The sequence below is a fragment of the Arachis hypogaea genome, chromosome 13, assembly GCF_003086295.3.
Source record: "Arachis hypogaea cultivar Tifrunner chromosome 13, arahy.Tifrunner.gnm2.J5K5, whole genome shotgun sequence".
NCBI classification, from domain to species: Eukaryota; Viridiplantae; Streptophyta; class Magnoliopsida; order Fabales; family Fabaceae; genus Arachis; species Arachis hypogaea.
In genome coordinates, this window is record NC_092048.1 from 145,937,065 (window position 1) to 145,957,741 (window position 20,677).

The following is a 20,677-nucleotide window of genomic DNA, read 5'->3' on the forward strand; positions in this document are numbered from 1 at the left end:
GGCATAATAAACGTGTTGTAAGGCACGTGCGTTGGACGCTCAATTTAAAGGAGTAGTACGCGTGTTTTTTTCTTAGACTTTGGCCAACTTGTATAATTTGTAAGTCAAAAATACTTGTATGTGTAGCAGGCTTAAAAATAGTTAGGATATTTTACTGTATCTAAATTGTAAATATTAAATAGTTGTTTCGCATATTTTGTACACACCAAATTCCTTGGTACCATGTGTAATTACTTTATATGTAATATTGCTTAATCACATAAAAGTACAAATATATTGTTGAATTAATAGGGTGTTTGACTGTTTGTATATGTAATTTTGTCTTTATTAAGTGAAACAATGACTAAGGAAAAAGATAACTCTGCATTCCTCTATTGTTGAAACAGTTCTTCAATATAATACGACAACACAAATTAAAGGGCAATCTATGAATAATTGAACAGAGTACAATTATTAAACTGCTTGATGGAGCTAAAAGAGGGTGATTCTAGACAACGGGAAAGTGATTATCGATTTGATACATTAGAGAAATAGGATAAGAATTAAATGAAGACAATGAATCCTTGCACATTAACCTTTCCACTCTTTGGAATCTTCCCATGAAAACCGCTAAAAAACATTGAGCTTTAGTCACTTTATGTAAGTACCCTTTTTAATTTGTCTTTCCATTCTTTTGTTATTTCAAACTTCTTTTTAAAAATCAAGCAAGTGAAAAATTTGATAAAATAAAAATATATATAATGAAATTATAAATTTAATAATAATTAATTTTTTATTTTATTATTTTATTAATTTTTATTTTAGATAATCTTTTCCTTTCTATCCCAAACATACTCTTAATTAGTTAAATATTTTCATGACTAGAAGCAAGTTTCATGCTCTAAATTTCAACCTGAAAAAAAAAGAGTGTCTTTGTGCTTTACATTTCCATAGTTGGAAGTTTAAAATAATAATAATAATAATAATAATAATAATAATAATAATAATAATAATAATAAGATTAAGTTGGTCTTTAATGTATAAGTGATTTTTTTTTGTTTTTAATCTTTTTTGTATACAAAATCATCTTAAAGTTTAACTTAATTTTAAAATCATCCTTCAAATTATACTCTTTCCTTGTCACAAAATACACAGAACAAAATAAACAAAGCAAAAAAAACATCTTAAAAAAAAAAGCAAAAACTCTCTTTTTTTCTTCAGCAAACAAAAAAAAAAAAAAAAAAAAAAAAAAAAAAAAAAAAAAAAAAAAAAAAAAATTGAAAAAAATAAAAAATGAATAATTAATATCATGTAAATAAAAATAAAATCTTTTTTACATTTCCATAGTGGAAGTTAAATAATAATAATAATAATAATAATAATAATAATAATAATAATAATAATAATAATAAGGATTAAGTTGGTCTTTAATGTATAAGTCGATTTTTTTTTGTTTTTAATCTTTTTTGTATACAAAATCATCTCTAAAGTTTAACTTAATTTTAAAATCATCCTTCGAACAATTATACTCTTCTCCTTCGTCACCAAAATACACAGCAACAACAATAAATCAGAAGCAAAAACAATGAAGCATCTTTCAACAATAACAATAAAGCAAAACATCTCTTCTTTTTTTCCTTCAGCAACAACAATAAAACCAAAACAAAAGTAAATTAAAAATAGAAAAAACAAAAACCTAAGCAGAAGAAATACAAGCATAAACAAAATTGAAAACAAAAGTAAAAGCAAAATTGGAAATAGAAATAAAAACAGAAATATAAGTAGAATCAAAAGCATCAAAATTAGAAATAGAAGTAGAATCAAATGCAGAAATAACAGAAGTAGAAGAACAAAGAATTAAAATTAGAAACAATGTGATTAACAAAATCAGAATAAGAAATATATAATTAACAATTTGATTAACAAAATCAAAAACAAAAACAAAATTAGAACTCTAGTAAAATTGAAAATCGTCAGTAGTGGTGATGGAGAAGACCTGGCAGAGGACGTCATTGTTGTGGCAGCAGCAGTAAGGAGGGCTAGAATGCGGTCGAGCGTAACTTCGATGATGATGCGACGCTTGGTGAGAGACTAATTCCTAATGGCGACGGCGGCTCCAAGCCTCATCGTCCCCCCTTCCCCCTCTTCCTTTCTTTCCCTTCTTCTTCCCTTTCCCTCGTTCTCCTTCTTCCCTTCCCCTCACGGTTCCCCTTTCCCTCCTCGTTCTCTCTCTTTTCTTTTTTTTTCTTTTTTTTTATTTATAATTTTTTTATTATGAGTAATTTGGTAATAAAAATTAAAATTTTGGTAAAAAAGACAATTTTAAAACTCAGTTAAATCTTAAGACAATTTTGTATGTAAAAAAAAGTTGAAAATGAAAAAATTTTCGACTTATATTTTAGGGATCAAAATCGTATTTATAATAAGAAAAAATTCTACTCCCCTCCCTTGAGAGATATTAAAATGATACTCCCCTCCCCTCTATTTATAAAATGTATATTCCCCTCCCTTATAACTTTTAAAAAATCTCTTCTTTAATCTATTTTAAATTTTTTATATTAATTAATATTAACTTTATTTATTTTTTAAGAAAAATAAATTATTTTTTACAAACTATTCTTTAGTAAAAATTTTATTTTTTTTATTAAATTTTACTTGTCGAAATATCCTTTAATAAATTATTTTTTATTAATTAAATTGTATTTTTACCAAAATATTTTTTAAAAAATTTAATAATTAAATTATTTTTTTTAAGATACCCTTCAATAATTTTTTAATTATTAAATTGTGATTTTACCAAAATTTTGGTTAACAATTATTTTTGTATTTTAATATTAATTTTTCGATATTAATAAATATTATTTTAACATTAAATAAAAATTTTTTAGCAATGTTAATATGTATAACAATTAATATATATTGATATCAGAAAATAATCTTACCAAGATTTTTTATTTAATGTTAAAATAATATATATTGAAATCGAAAAATTAATAGTAAAATATAACTATAATTTTTAACGAAAATTTTGATAAAAAATTATAATTTAATATTTAAAAAATTATTAAACAGTATCTTAGAAAAAAATATTTAATTATTAAATTTTAAAAAAAATATTTTAATAAAAATACAATTTAATTAATAAAAAAATAATTTATTAAAGAGTATTTTGGTAAGTAAAATTTAATGACGAAAAAATAAAATTTTTGCTAATGAGTATTTTTATAAAAAATAATTTATTTTTTTAAAATAGATAAAAGTTAACATTAATTAACACAAAAAATTTAAAATGGATTAAACAGAAGGTTTTTTAAAATTTATGGGAAAAAATATATATTTTACAAATAGAATGAACAGAAGTATCATTTTAATATCTCTCAAAGAAAGAAAGTAGAATTTTCTCTTATAATAATAATAATAATAATAATAATAATAATAATAATAATAATAATAGTTAATTAGACGATGAATTATATCTCAGGTGTCTCCTATAGTATATAGACCATTAATTAGAATGCGCCTAAACTATACCTAGAATACAGTATCATTATTAACCATTTTAACTGCATTTTCATTGTTATAACCTAATTTGTAATTAGCTTATGCTCATTTAATAATAATTATATAAAATGTACGAGAAGTGACAAGTTAATTAGAAATTTGTTGATAATAATTAAGTGATCAGAATCTATATACATCATGCTGGATGATTATGACAGATTTCTGAACTTTAAGAATAGCATTTGGATGGTTGAAGGAAGGTGGCATGTGGAACCACTCAAAGTTGTGGTCCTAACTCCTAATGGCAGATATAGGCAAGATTTTCATGTTGTGAGTTTGACCCATCAGAACATGCCTTATCTCTCTGGCCTTTTCCATTTCAGAGCTAAGCAAACTATGAATCAGCCCATTATACGTGGAAGGTCACTTGGAAGCTTTAGAAAAGAGTAAAACCTTTTTTCGATTCTGTCCTTTTTTTTAATTTAGACAATTAATATTTTAACGATTGAAAAATAATAATTTTATTTTTTTATTAAACGCATGAATTTTTCTATGAAAATTTTTAATAAAAAAAGGTTGAAAATATTTATATGTGACATTAGTTTAGGTTGTATGAGTTGATTTTTATTTATTTTATATGAATGATAACTATTTGATTGAGATCTTTTTATTTATAAAATTATCAAAATAACGATACAGAAGGATGATAACTATTTGATTGAAACATCTTTTAATGATTATATAAGAACTAAAAAATCACAATCAAATAATTATTATTCATGTAAATCTGATAAAAGTCAAACTATATAAGTTATGTTATATGTAAATATTTTTCATAATCTTTTGTCAAAAATTTTTACAAAGATCTCATGCATTTAATAAAAAAAATAATAAATTATTATTTTTTAATCATTAAAATATAAATTATCTAAATTAAAAAAATTAGAAACCGAAAAGAGATTTTACTCTTTATAAAAAGCCTTCGCAATTCAAAGAAAAACATGGAATATATGTCATGTGGGATACATCTGTTGATGTTGAACTAAAGTCTAATCACAAGAACGAAATAATAAATTCAGATAGCTTTAGAGTTGAGAAGACTATTATATTTGTGCTTCAATTTTACTCAGATATTTATCTTCATCTAGTACTATGTTTGGTTGTAATAATTGAAAAATGAGATAAATTTTCAACCTCAATTTTACTTAAACTAGTATATTTATCCGTGTCTTGCATTAATATGTGAAAATACATAAAGTATTTATTTTTTGAAAAAATATGAAAAAATCATTACTATAATTTATAAAATCACAATCAATTGCAAAGTTTAAATATTTTTAATACTAAAAAAATTTAAATAAAAAATAAATATTTTATGTGTGTTTAAAGTTTAATAAATTATCATTAATAAAATTACTATTTTTATTTTTAAAAAATATTATTAATAGATTTATCAGACATTTTCTTGTAATTTATAAGCAAAACTTTTAAATCATTCATATTATAAACTCTTAAAAATGTCATATATATAATTGACTATGTATAAAAACTGATTTGTCTAGTTACGACCAAATTTGAGATAAAAAATTTTGAAATTTTTTAATTATCATGGCAAAAGATATTAAAACAAAGTACTATATGTTTTAGTTCTTAATTTTTGAGTTTACTAATATCTTATTTTTATTCTAAATGTCATATTTTGTCCTATTTTAGTCTATTAGTGAAATTTTTTTTTTCAAAATACCATTTTTTCTATTATGATTTTTTTAGATAGAAGCAAATTAAAAAATCATAATTATAGTAATCATAACGGTAGTTATAATGATTTGAGAGTAAAAATAATAGAATAATAAAAAAAGAAAATAATAATAAAAAAGTGATATATTTAAAAGATTAAAATAAAATAAAATAAAATATTTAAAACTAAAAATAAGATAATAATAATCTCCTTAATTTTATATTTATTGGCAATTCTCCTGTCCTTTTCTATAAGCGAAAAACAAAAGATTTACTGCGAAAAATGACTATTTTATTTTTTGTAGACCTAATAAAAAAATTTGATGTTATAGTATCCACACAAAATCTATTATCCTCACACGGAAATAATAATGGCTATTATTATAAGGCCAAATAAGAGGGATAGGGATAGAACATCAATACATTATTGAAGTAACATAAAATCATAATATAATTATTTAAAAAAAATCAACCATTAATATCAATAAATAAAAATTATCATCAAAACACTTGATGATTAAAAATATAAATAATTAATTATTATTCACTATTAATAATATGATGATCATAACAAAAAGTGAAAATATAATTATTCAGATTTAGATCGATAAAAAAATTAACATTATAAGTAACAATTTTATTTAAAAATAAAAAATAGTTTGCAGCTAAAAAAATCATCAACAGAAAAAAATAAGTGAATACAACTAAAATAATAAAGATCATCAACAAAAACATTAACATATAAACCATAGCATAATGCATATATTAATTATAGATCACCAAAAAAAACAAAAAAATATACATATGAACTGAAATATGCATAATAAAAATGAATATTATAAAATAAAATTAATAGCAAAATTATTCGACTATATAGCAGATAGAGCACATATTTTTTTATTCATCAGAGGTTAGAAAAAAAACACAAGTTTGATCATAAAAATGAAAAAAAAAAAAGAATGAATGCATAGAGATAAAAAGAAATAAAAAATAAAAAAATTCAAAAATTGTACATTTGACACAAGAGAGAGAATAGATAAAGAGAAGAGCAAAATGCACGTTCTGATTTCATATATATATATATATATATATATAAAAGAATAGATTAAATTAAATTAACTTATGTATTTTGCCGTCTTATTTATTATTTAGTAAATAATTTAATATTTATTTTAATCAAATTAATTATTTGATATAAATGTTAATAAAATGTATAACATTTAAAAATCTAATTAAATTAATTAATTAATTAGTATAATTAATTAGTTATAATTAATTTAATTTAATAACTTAAAAAAATAAAATATGTCATATCAATTTTATTATTAAGTGAAAAATTTTAATTTTAATATAATATAATGTAATAGATATAACTCTGCATATGCTACACCTGCGGTATATAACCAGTTTCAAATCCGGATAAAAAAAGAGGGTTGTGTTAGGTCTTCGACAGCCAACATAAAAACTTAGTCGAATTTTCATGACATGGATCAAAGACATTATTGCGCTAAAATTAGGCCGTTTCTCGAAAGCAACTCGCTGTATGCCTCGCGTACAATGTCAAATGATGAGTAAGAGTCGTTTCATCGATGCCTGGGTGTAGTGTTGAATGAGTAAGGATTCTCGCGTCTTCGTCAATGGACGAGGGTAAATAAGCTAGTTCACAAAGAAAAAAGGTATAGGTAAAGGTCGGAGCTTGAGATTTGGGACATGGAACATAGGCACTCTAACAGAAAAAAATCCATGGAGGTGGGGGATACCATTACAAGGAGAAAGATTAACATCATGTGCTTACAAGAAACAAAATGGATCGGTGCAAATGTTAGGGAGTTGTATACTTCTAGGTTTAAACTTTGGTATCCAGAAAAGGTAAAGAATAAGAATGGGGTAGGTATTATCGTGGATAAACAATAGAAGAAGGACGTAGTGAATGTCAAGAGGGTGGGAGATCGGATCATCTCTATTAAACTTGTGGTGGAAGGAGGTACTTTTTATGTAATTAGCGCCTATGCACCGCAAGTGGGTTCGGACGAGCAACACAAGATAAGATTTTGGGAGGATCTAGAGAGTTTGGTCCAAGACGTATCTTGAGGAGATAAAATTTTCTTAGGAGGAGATTTAAATGGCCATGTTGAAAGAGATGTAACTGGGTATGGAAATATTCACGGAGGCCATGGTTTTGGAGTGATCAATACCGAAGGTAAAACTATTTTGAACTTTTCCTCAACATTTGACATTCTCATCACAAATACATGTTTTAAAAAGAGACATGAACATCGTATAACCTATAAGAGTGGCGTGCTCTGAAATTGACTTCTTCTTGTTGAGAAAAGTTGACTAGAAATTTTGCATTAATTGTAAAATTATTTCTAGAAAGAGTTTAACAACACAATATAGGATGCTTGCCATAGATTTTCGTATTGAGCAAAAGTTAAGGAAAATACATCATATGAAGAACCCAAGGACGAGGTGGTGGCAGATGAAAGGTGAGAAACAAAGAAGCTTCCTAAGACGGGTAGGAGAAGAGAAAAAGTGAAATGGGGATAGAAGCGGAGAAGATGTGGAAAGAGATGGCAGAAGTTACTAGAAGAACAACAAAAAAATTTTGGTGAATCTAGAGGGATAGTACCAAGAGATAAGGAGTCTTAGTGGTAGAATGTGAGTGTATAAGAAAAGATAAAAGGAAAAAGGGAATGCTTTAATAAAGAGTGGTATTTGTGCTGCAATTCAGATAATTGGAAAAAATATAAGGCAGTAAAGAAAGAGACAAAAGTGGCCGTAAGTAAAGTAAGACCAAGAGTATATGAGGGTCTCTACCAATCTTTAGGCACGAAGGAAGGAGAAAAAGGTATATATAAAATCGCAAACAACGGTGAAAGAAGAACAAGAAACTTGGACCAGGTTAAGTGCATAAAAGATAAAGACGGAGATGTTTTGGCTTAAGAGGAGAAGATCAATGAAAGGTGGAAAAGCTACTTCTACGAGTTATTTAATGAAGGACAAAAGACTCTTCTGAGCCTTGGTTGGTTATGCACAAGGAAAGAAGATCAAAATTTCTACTACTATCGAAGGATTCGAGACTTTAAGGTAAAAGATGCTCTAAAACAGATGAAAAATGGCAAGGTGGTAGGACCCGATAATATTTCAATTGAAGTTTGAAAAGGCATTGGAGAGAAAGACATCAGTTGGTTAACCAAGTTTTTTAAGGAGATTTTAAGGTCAAAGAAGATGTCAAATGAGTGGAGAAAGAGCACCTTGGTACTTATCTACAAGAATAAGGGGAATATACAAAGTTACAAAACTATAGAGGGATCAATCTCATGAGCCATACCATGAAGTTATGAAAAAGAGTGATAGAACAGAGGTTAAGACAAAAGACACAAGTAATAGAGAACCAATTTAATTTTATGCCAGACAGATCCACCACTGAAACGATATACCTGTTAAGAAGGATGATGGAGAGGTATCGTAATAATAAAAAAGATCCATATATAGTGTTTATTGATTTGGAAAAAAGTGTATGATAGGATGCTAAACGAGGTCTTATATAGAAGGTTTTGGAAAGAAAGAGAGTAAGGATCGCATATATTCGTGCAATTAAAGACATGTACGATGGGGCTACTATTAGTGTAAAGACTCAAGGTAGTGTGATAGAGGAATTTTCTATTGGTATAGGATTACACAAGAGATCATCCTTAAGTTCATATCTTTTCACATTAGTCTTAGAAGTACTCACAGAGCATATCTAAGAGCCTATATCATGGTGCATATTTTTTCATTGATGCCGCTAGCAACATGAGCAACGCCGTTAAATCGGTACAACCTGTTTTCGTCCGCCATAGTCTCACTTGAATATGGTCCATCTAAAAATCCCAAATCTTCTCAGCCTCCTCCTCCTTCTCTCAATCCACAAACTCTCTCTTCTTTCTAAACAAGATTCTTTCTCTAACCAAACTTGGTTTACATTTCAAATGAAGAATCTGCTACTGTCTAAAGTAGTTTTATAGACTACCAATATAAAATGCGACACTCATCTGTGATTTATGCAACATAACATTTGCCTATAAAACTACTACATTCGGTAGCAGTTTTTGACAAGCGCAAATTAAAAAAAAATGCTATATTTTGTAGATTGATCTACTACATCCTATAACAATTTCTATTAAAATAAAAAAAATTATAAAAATATCTTCAATATTTAAAAGTTGTATTCTAATAAATTTGCTTTTCAAATACTTTAATTAAGTAATTTGTTCGAGTCACCAAAAATTAAGTAATTTGTTCTAAGTATTTTATTATTGAACAAAAAACAAAAAGTTCAGTGTATGAGAAATGATACGAAATTGATGAGTTGATCACATGGACTGTAGGAGTGGGGACATGTTAGGGATATTGCTATTTCCATATTAATTGTGTTCATTAACACAATCCGTACCTGCATAATCCCTGCATCTAAATGCAAAATGGATCTACATCATTAAAACTCTGATCTTCCATAAATCCCTAATTTTAACTCTTCTTCCTGTCTTCTCCTACCAAACCAAAGTTGTCCAACCGCTTTAGCCTATAATAAATACATATGTACTTATATCATGAGATAACAAGAACGCAATTTTTTTAATTTTTATTGTTATTGTCATAGTAAAATTTAGTTTATCCCCGTCATGGTAGATTAACTACGATTATTTAATTTATTAGTAATAAATAATGCTATTGTTCTTAATAGACTGAGTTAGATTATAAATGAGTCACTCATTCTGTTAATACTAATGAGGCTATAAGTTAATCGAAAATGACTAATAGATAATTAAAAATCAGTTCAAAGTTATTTTATTTTATATGTATTATTAATACATAATATTATATATAATTTTCAATATTATATATATAAAATTAAATAAAATAATTTTAAATTATTATTTTCGTAGCAGTAGTGCTCAAGTCAAATATATCACCATAACTTTTCATCATGATGGCGTAAGAATTTCTCCCCAAGCTAAAGCTAAATTAATTAGTGTTTAATAAATGAATACTTAATAAATAAGATAAGAAAAGAAAAGGCTCATTTTTTTTGTTATGAAAACTTTGTTTGTGTTCTTCATGATTATGAGTTTCTGAGTATTATACTAACGTGTGGGATAGTTTTTACTCAGTTTTAGTGTGAAAAATTTAGGATTCGATTTGTATTTTTTATTTTTTTTATTTTTAAAAATAAAATTCGAAAGATTCGATTTTAATATTAATTTTTTTTTTATTTTCTAAACCACAAATCGAACTGTTTAATTTATGATTATTTATTTAAAAAAATAAAACAATATAAAAAATATCGAAAGCATCAATTTATATAACTCATAACAACGTAAAACACTTCTCTTCTCGTACTATTTTGTGATACACATCTTTCTCACACGAAAAAAAAATTTGTGAAAAGAAAATGCATGCAATAATTTCTAATTAAACAAGTGATTTGACATGCATTTCCAAAATAGCCATCGATTTAGGTGACACATCCTTTGCCACAATCCATGAATAGAACAAACTATACATATTTCCTCTGCAATTGGTAGGTCCAATGAAGTGAAATATTATTAATAATAATTATTAATTAGGAGGTAAACTCCAGAATTTGGGGCAACCTAAAATTGTAGCTATGTTGCAACCAGTGCAATTAAAAACAAGTCAAATCAATCAATTATCAATCAATTATCAATTATCAATTATAAATAATTATTAAAATTGAAATTCATGTAGATAATAGGAGTATAAAATTGCAGCCACCTTAATATGAGAGTAGTTTCCATTCCGTAAAAAGTGATGTGTATGCTAAATGAATGAATGAAAGAATAAAGAAAAAAAAATCTGAGTGCGTATTAAAAAATAAAAAAATAATATTATATATCTATTTATTTTTATATATATTATTTTTTATATTTTTAATACATATTTTATAAAAATAAATTATCAGTGATTAATTTGTAATGACTGATTTGAAAAAGGAATTGGATTTTATTCTCTTCTTGAATTTATGCAATGAAGCCTAGTTCCTAGGTTTCATAGATTTAACTAGGACAACTATTTTTCCCGTTTAGTATTTTATTTTTTTATTGTAATATAATGTTAGAATATGTGCAACCTTGAAAAAGTGCAAAAAGAAGAATAAAAGTATAAAAGTGTATGTAATGTCTATGATTGTCAGTTTGTTAGAATAAGAATAGTTTAATTAACATAATAATGCTCTGAAGAAAGCGAATTCTCTAGGGCATTATTAGGTATTAGCGGCATCCCAAAATGGAAAATGAAGAACATGGTATGAATTAAATATACATACAAGTTAAAAGGAGAACTTCTTCTTGGTCTGTTCTCTTTCTTTGTCAATGGGGTAAACTATCTATAATACAAAATAAACTTCACAAACAATAAACTATAATTCAAATTAATCATGGTATTTGTACTAAAAAAATCAATTAATAAATCAATAATTTATGTACAATATTAATAATATATATATATATTAAAAATAAGTTAAACACCAATACATACTTATATATAAATATATGATAACTAATTTAGAATATATTTCGTTACATATATATTTTTTATACTAAAAATTATTGTGACACAAGTACTTAATATATATATATATATATATATATATATATATATATATATTATCAATTAACAAAATAATCTAAATATACAATTAATTAATAGCAATTATATATCTTATATAAAGAATATTTTATGATAATGAAATTTGTATCGAAAATACTACTAAAGTCAAAGAAAGAAAGAAACTAGTTATTCTGTGCTATACTGCTACACAGTAATGTAAGGAAAATCACGTGCCGATCAAAATAAGGGATTTTTATAAGTTATAATTTCGAATAGTATTTTAGAAGAATATATATTTATTTTTCGTGGATGTAATGAGATTTTTTTCTTGAGACAATAATCTCTATGCCTTTTTATAAGACTTTTTACATATATCAAAATCGTAATGCTACATGTATACTAAAATCAGCTATTAAAATCAGTTATTAGTATAAAATATATATTAAAATATAAATACATATTAAAAATAAATTAAACCGTACATATATTTATACATAAATATTTTAGTAGTTAATTTTAGTGATTAATTTTAATATATAAATAGTATTTTTAATATTATTTATATATTAAAATTAGTTATTATATATTTATATACAAATATAATATATATAGTTTAATTATTTTTAATGTGTATTTTATATTAATAGCTAATTTTAAATTATATATATAGTATTTTAACGGTATTTAACCAATTTGACACAATAAAAATTAATTTATAATATATTTAAATTTTATTTAAGTATTTATTATTGACTAATAAATATATATACAAATAAAATTCAAAATTTTAATACTTAATTAAGTAGACAAATAAATTAATTATTTGATCCATTTAAATTGACTATTGTTATATATATATATATATATATATATATATATATATATATATATATATATATATATATATGTTGTTTTAATAAGTGAAGAAAACTTCTCTCTCTCATGTCCTACTTCATTCAATTGATTATTTATTGTTTAATAAAATAAGCAAATAAATAAAATTGTAAACGAAGCTTAATTTTAAAGGCTTTTGTTCCAGCTTTATCCCTCCCTTTTGATCCATCTCAATCACATATCACTATAGGGCAAAGAAAAGAGAAAAGGAAAGGCAACAAAGACAAAAGATAAAGTAAAATAAAATATATAAAAAATTATTTTAATATAATTATGTTACGGTAATTATAATATATTAAAAAATATTATTAAAATTAAAATAATATTTTTAAAATATTATTTAAAAAAATATTATCAAAATATAAAGTAAAATATAACTTTAATTTTATCAACATTTATATAATTACTATAGCTAATTTAATTATACTAGAATCCACCAATATAAAATACTGATATAGATAGATATATCTGAGTACATTAATATATATAGTTTCAGATGCAAAAAACCACCTTGTTGGATGAAAGACCTGTTTTTTCACTTTTATAAATACCCCATCTTTGGTTATAGGCTTTCATTTTTCTGATAAAACAAAGTCGTCTTCTGCAAAGTGCAAAAGAAGAAGCTAGCTAAATTATATATATATTGAGGCACTAAGTATAAGAGGTTGAAATTAAACCTCTCCGATCCTAGCCTGTATTTTGATATTTGTTGAGAGTGATGATTGATGATGTTGTTTCAGGTTGTTGCAAGCTAAGAAAGGATGGATTTCCCAAACCATCATCATCAGGAATCGATGTCAGACAGTTGTTCTCAACAGAAAAAGAACAACAACATGGGAAGAGGGAAGATAGAGATAAAGAGGATAGAGAACACAACAAACAGGCAAGTAACATTCTGCAAGAGAAGGAATGGCTTGCTCAAGAAGGCATATGAGTTATCTGTTCTTTGTGATGCTGAGGTTGCTCTTATTGTCTTCTCAAGCCGTGGTCGCCTCTATGAATATGCTAATAACAGGTACCTAGATCTGTCAATCACCCAAATCCCTAACTCCTTTTTCATTCTTCTCAGCTTAAAGTTCCATTTTTTTTCCTTCTCTCTCTCTTAATCATCTATAATATGGCTTCCTTTAGTCTAATCCCTCAAACCCTTTGACACTAAAGTAAGGTTGGGCTACAAGAAATTATTCTTAATAAGTTAAATCGAGCTATAAATAGACAAGAAAAGAGAAAGGAAAGGTTCTTTAGGGTTTGTAAAAAGCCTAAAACTTAGTTGTCTCAGATTATTGAGAAAATTTCTCTTTTTTAACCCATCACAACAAAATCTGCACAGAAATACTGAGACTAGATAAAGATTTTCCATTCCAAACTTGAAACAGTTATTTTCCATCTCAAAAATCTCACCTTGCCGCATACTCCACGTGGGAAGGTGAAGAGTAACCCTAGAAATTAGGGTTTTATTAGGAAATAATACACAACTTGGGTATCCACTACCAATCAAGGGATAAAAAAAGATGTCTTTTTTCTTCCGACTTGAAAATGGCCAAGAAGGGTGTCAAAAGTTGAAGTTTTTTCGTTTATTTAAACGCCGTTTAAGGAAAGACCAAGTTTCAAGTTGGTTAATTGTGGTTAGGGCTTCAACAAATTAAAGTGATCTAGTTGGAGAGAGTTACGAATGACTTTAATTTGTTGTCTTTGGTTCAAAGAATCTTTGGTCACGTCACACATGATTTTTCAGTTCTGACAAGTGTGTTTATGTCATGATTCCCATACTTGGATCTCTATTTAAATCTTGCATCTGAACCCTAAAAAGTAACTATGCTTCTAACTTCTAACATCCTCTAGTTATGTGTGAAATTATTTTAGTTTCTTCCTTAATTTCCCATTCCCCTTGGAAATATTTTTTTTATATATATATTGCAAAGATTGAAAAGATGAAAAGACTGAAAGAGATTGATATGATTCATGAGCCAATGAGAGAACGAGAGGCCTGATTCCTGAACATTTCATTTCATCACTGTGACTGAGGTTTTGCAATTTATTTGCTCAGGAACTTGCAGAAATATACATCAATGAAAATTAATGGTTTTCTTTGATATGATTAAAGGGAAAGAGGGTGAAGTGAGTGAGTGAGTGAACGGATGAGTGTGGAAGAGACAAGGTACGATAATGTGAGTGATGGATCCAATGGGACACTTCTGAGTTCCATTTAAAAATGATTATCAAGTAAAGTATTACAATAATTCAATATAAGTTAAGGGAAAAAAAAAAGAATTTGAATATTAATATGGAAATCATGTTGAAATTTAGAATGGTAAAGTAAGTGTTGATCCATTATTGCACAACATATTTTGTTGTTAGAAAACATTTTTCCAAACAAAGTTTATTTTGTCATGTGGGGTTGTTTCTTTAAAAAAAATTCAAAGAAGGAACAAGCAAACATCCAAATTAGTACAAGACGATGGATAAAGTTTTTTTTTCTTAAAAAAAAAATTTTGAACCCTTTTACTTGATTGAAAGTTTAAATATTTACCACAAAAGATGTATTGAAAGTTCTGAACTTTTTTTTTTAAATTTTGCACTTGAAATTCTCAAGAGCACACTTGCATAATAAACCATTGTTTTATTAATATGGAAATGATCTTGAAACTTAGAATGCTAAAGTAAGTGTTGATCTATTATTGCACAAAACAATTTGTTGTTAGAAAACATTTTTCCGAACAAAGTTAAATCATGTGGGGTTTTTCCTTTTTTTTAGGAAAAAAGTCAAAAGAAGGAACAAGCAAAGATCCAAATTAGTACAACAAGATGGTTGAAGTTTTTATTTTTTTTTAAAAAAAATCAATTTTGAATCGTATACTTGATTGAAAACTGAAAACCCATAAAAGAGCACACTTACATAATAAACCGTTATTTTATTATAATAAAATGACATTTTTTAAACATGTAAATTCTTAATTTATCACATTTTATAAATGATAAAATGACTAGTTAAGATTAATGGAGTTGCAGAGTAATTAATGAAACGAAAAATCCGGTGTGTAATGGTTTTGGTGGAAGTGGGAGAGAGAAAACATAGGTCTAGAAATGGTTGAAGCAATGATATTGTGGGAAGGTGTGCCACGGTGGCAGGTGCAGCCAATGAGTGGGTCGAGGAAATTAAGGTATTTGTAAGAGTAGGGTACTATTTTAACATTTTATTTTTGATCAAATCCAATCAGACTTTGACGTTGAGGTATTTGAATAGTTGCGTTTAAGGTTGAGTTAACTCATTGAGTTGGATGATTTGACCTTCAATTCTTCAACGTTTTAACAGTGTCAAAGCATCTATTGAGAGGGTACAAGAAAGCCAGTTTCAGATTCTTCTAATGGTGGAATCCAACTTGACTAGATGGTAGATCCACTTCTGAGATTAATGCTCAGGTTATTACTTATTAATTCATTATTAATCTCATCAGCATCATACTTCACTAAATATATATATTGTTTCAGCATTACCAGCAAGAATCTGCAAAACTGCGTGTGCAAATCAGTAACCTTCAGAACCACAACAGGCAAGTTCAATGAATCAATTATTACTAAATAATTGAATCACAGAAAAATTGAACAATTATTGCATTATGCAGGCAAATCTTAGGTGAGGCTTTGAGCAATATGGCTATCAAGGATCTCAAAAACCTTGAGACCAAATTGGAAAAAGGGATTAGCAAAATTCGTTCCAAGAAGGTATTTATATATATACATATATCTTTCTATTATTATTTTAGAAGCTAAGAGTATATATATATTATTGCTTTCAAAGTAATTAATTACTTCATGTTTGTTCCACATCAGAACGAGCTGCTGTTTGCAGAGATAGATTACATGCAGAAGAGGGTAAATGTTTATTTGTAACATTGATTATTATTATTATTTCTTTAGATTATATGGCTTTCAAATGTTAAATGTACTAAACTACTTTAATTTACAGGAGGTAGACTTGCATAACAACAACCAGTTTCTTAGAGCTAAGGTATGCATCTGCATATTTCACATAACGTATGTAATATCATGGTAAAGAACAAGTTTTTGTTCTTTAACTTTGTACTCTTAAGTTTTATTTTATTTTAATTTTGTCTTAAAATTTTTTAATTTACATCAAATATATTTAAAACAGCTAATTTTTCAAAAAAATTTAGAATTAATTTAGTAATAATTTTACAAGAACAATCATCAACACAAATAAATCAGAAATAATGGTCATGCATTACTGAATTAGTCCTAAATTTTTTTAAAATTTAATTGTCAGTAGTATATTCGATGCAAATAAAAATTTTAAAATTTTTGACAAATTTTATAAAAAAAATATAATTTTTCCTAATATAATATGATTAACATTCATGGGTCTTAATTATTTTGTGTATGTAGATAGCAGAAAGTGAGAGGAACCAACATAGCAATAACAACAACAATAATGTGTTGAGTGGAGGAGGAACAAACTATAACAATAATGAATCTCATCACAATGAGCAGCATCAATTTGAGTCTCGTGGCTACTTCCAAGTCACTGCATTACAACCCAATAACAATGAAAACCATTATGCTGCTACTGCTGCTAGGCAAGATCACATGTCCCTTCAATTAGTCTAAGCCTCTATCTATCTACATACCTACCAATAATTTATTTCTTTCTTCTATGTCGTGTGTTTTTTTTTTTTTCGGAATTATCCGATTTAGTCTGTGATCTTGGTCTTAGCATATGAAGGTTTTTTATTTAAATAAATAAAAAATTATTTCCAAACATATTCAAAAGTTGTAGAAAGAAGTTGCAAGTATATATATGCAACTTATATTATATCATTTTGCAATAGGATATTGCTTTGAAAAAATAAATTGCGTTTCACACCAACCAATTGTGAAATCAACATGTTTTTCACATTTTGCAAAAAAAAAAAAAAAAAAACAGAAAATTGAATTAATTTTTTTCACATTTGTTCTGCTCATTTCTCATGTCTTACATGAGTTGAATTCCACATGTTCTCCATGCATAGAGTTTTAGCTTAAAATAAAAATAAAGACATTTTCAACCATCCTCGTGTTAAATGAGTGGAACAAGTGCATAAAAAATGAAGTCAATTTTTTCAAGTAAATGCTTATATAAAGTTGCATGAATTAAACATGTTGATTTTGCAACTCTCTCGTGCGAAATGCAGTTTAAGGTATCAGACTCGTAATTTTTATATGCTTGGAAATAATTAATTATTTAAAATGAAAAACCCCATATGACATTTAATTTAATGTATGATCATCACCTATAAGTATATATCTTTAATTTGTACTAAGACTACATCATATGCACGTAGAATACACGAAAGGATAAGAAAGGATAAGAGAGAACAGTCGGAAAAAAAAAAGTAAAAGAAAGATAATATTTTATAATAAATATTTAGATATATTAAATAATATTAATTAATCTAATTAATTCTAATTATACACAAACAAATTACAATCGAACAAGTTGACTAATATCCATTGGGAGGGTGTAGGATTTAGAAGGAGAGTGATAAGAATAACGTGCAAAGAAACGGTTGACAATTTCGGTTGGATGAAAGTCATCAAAGAATGCATGAAGGCTCCTGTCCCAACACGGTTCATGCTCCTCTTTACACTGTCCATTGGATCCTACCTCGCAGCATCTAAAAATACCTCCATGACCTGAAATAATCCAAATCAAATATATAATTAATTAATTAATTAATTAATTAATAAAACTGCTTAATATAATACGTGACGATTTGATTACCCCGGGGGTGGTTTAATTGAGGGATATGAGATGCCATAAGAGGAGTGTTGACATAGATGAAATTGGAATGAGAGAATTGTTTGTTGAGTTGCTGAGACAATGCTTCAAGCTTGTTATTAAACATACGTGATGCGTTATTCACTTCAGTGGCACATAGGGAGTGGTTTTTGCCATGAGTAATAATTTCATGTGGAATGCAGCCTAGAAGGTGCAATCCAACCAAAACAAACTTGCTTGCTCCAAGTTGGTGCAATGCCTTTAAATGCTGCGAATATTGTTTCACAAGTTCCGCAGCGAATTCTTCAGGGGAATACTTTTCACTAGAACGGTAATGTTGGGGCAGGAAATAATTGTTTATGAAATCGTTGCTTCCTACGTTCACATAATATAAGCATTTTTTTAGTCTTTCTTCCACATTCTCAACTCTTCCTCCAACTTGCTTAGTGATTTCTGATATTATTACCTTGTGATTTTGTAGCTGCTTCTCCAACTCCACATTATCACCCTGAGTTAATAATTAATCATCACAAATCATGCTTATATAACACACTACTAATTCATTGATATAAGTTTGTTGATATATAATATACCAAATGTTTTCCGGTGTCATAGCGAATTCCCGCAGAGCCGGATGCATAATTGACACCCTCCTTGATATCGTAACCACCATAATTAGCATAGGGAGGGATAAGATGGTCAAATCCCAATAGTTGTGCTGCAATAATCAATCATATTCAGCTACCTAGTTACTCATTTCAATTTTGTTAATATATACATCACATGCATACATAATAATTATTGAACGAAGACGCGCTAAATTTTTAGAGTGGTCTCTCGTATTTATGATTTTTTTATTATTTTAATGTTTCAATCTAAAATTTATTATTATTATACTGATTCTCAAAATTAAATTTTGGATACTATATATATTGATTTTTTTTACTCTTTTTAACATTGAATGAGCGATTAAAATATTAAATTGATTTTGATATGCTATGTTAGACACAAGACTAAATAATGTTATTTCGTTTTGGCGTTTAAACAAAGTAAAAATGAGGAAAAAAAAGAATTTATATGATGTATAAAGCATTTTATTTTTTTTATTTTCTAAAATATCTCATTTTTATTTTGTTTAAGCACAAAAAAATAATATTATTTTATTCGGTATCTAACTAGCATGACAAGTCAGAAACAACTTAACATTTCACTCATTAACTCAATACCGAAAAGAATCTAAGGACTAGTATGATTTTTAGAACTGAATCTTGAGAACTAATACCGTAAATTTTGAATCATAAGAATTAAAATGATAAAAGTCGTAACTTTTATAAGAATTTAGCCATGAAGATAAGAACATGTGACATGATAATAATAATAATAATAATAATAATAATAATAATAATAATAATAATAATAATAATGAATTTGAATGTATTAATTTGTGGATAAATTAAGTAGTAGTATTACTGATAAAGTCAGCAATAGTGAGGCCATTAGTGTATCTTCCAGTTGGGCCATCAGGGAAATCAATGCCATAAGGGAAGTAATTAGCTTTGCAATCGGTGGATAACTTGTTGTTGTTTCCACTGTCACTTAGAGAGTCCCCAAATATGAAGAGACAAGGCACCTGGGGCTCCCCAACAACAATTGTTACACCACTCATCAACAAAAATACCAACCATAATTTACTCTCACAACCCATGTTTTCTGATTTGTGTGAAAAAATTTTTACTATTTGAGCAACACAAAATATATACAGAGAGAAAAAGAGGCAAGAGAGAAAAAGAAGCATCACGAGGTATGACCTAGTTTTTTGGAAATGTTGATACATTTTTGTGGTGTATTTGATTTGGGACATTTCATGGACACACTAGTATACTCTAGTGCATGTAATTAACCACCTACACATTGAAACAAAGGTTAACTAACTCTGTGGCAGTTATTATCGGTAATCCAATAAAACCAAACACAAGTCAACCGTAACAACCTCCTATAACTAGGCCTACCATTACTCATAACTATATTTACATCTAAAATAAGAATTAGGAATTACCCAACTTCATTCTTATATATTCAATCAACTTCAATTCTGTTGACCAAGAAAAAGAAAAAGAAAAAAGTATAGGCTTGGTCTTAGGTGTAGCTATCTTATTGGGCCACCTATTGCCATGTTGA

General features: G+C 26.8%; 1 protein-coding gene and 1 pseudogene across 1 annotated transcript; one reads left to right on the plus strand and one right to left on the minus strand.

Moving 5' to 3' along the window:
- The first annotated feature begins 13,207 nt into the window (after window positions 1–13,207).
- On the plus strand, window positions 13,208–18,041 carry LOC112792760 (floral homeotic protein AGAMOUS-like; annotated as a pseudogene).
- Window positions 18,042–18,202: 161 nt separating this feature from the next.
- On the minus strand, window positions 18,203–20,648 carry LOC112784241 (GDSL esterase/lipase At1g29660-like). The gene is made up of 4 exons (XM_029297506.2): window positions 19,970–20,648; window positions 19,093–19,217; window positions 18,503–19,007; window positions 18,203–18,414 (listed from the first exon to the last, which is right to left on the minus strand). Exons 1-4 carry the CDS (start codon window positions 20,358–20,360, stop codon window positions 18,203–18,205), a joined length of 1,233 nt encoding a protein of 410 aa, XP_029153339.2. The 5' UTR covers window positions 20,361–20,648.
- Between the last annotated feature and the right edge of the window lie 29 nt (window positions 20,649–20,677).

Coding starts and splice junctions, on each gene's coding strand:
- LOC112784241 (XM_029297506.2), bottom strand. CDS start 20,360: ATGTCCCAAATCAAATACACCACAAAAATGTATCAACATTTCCAAAAA. Junction 19,218..19,969: donor CACTATTGCTGACTTTATCA/GTAATACTACTA, acceptor TGATTATTGCAG/CACAACTATTGGGATTTGAC. Junction 19,008..19,092: donor ATGACACCGGAAAACATTTG/GTATATTATATA, acceptor TTATTAACTCAG/GGTGATAATGTGGAGTTGGA.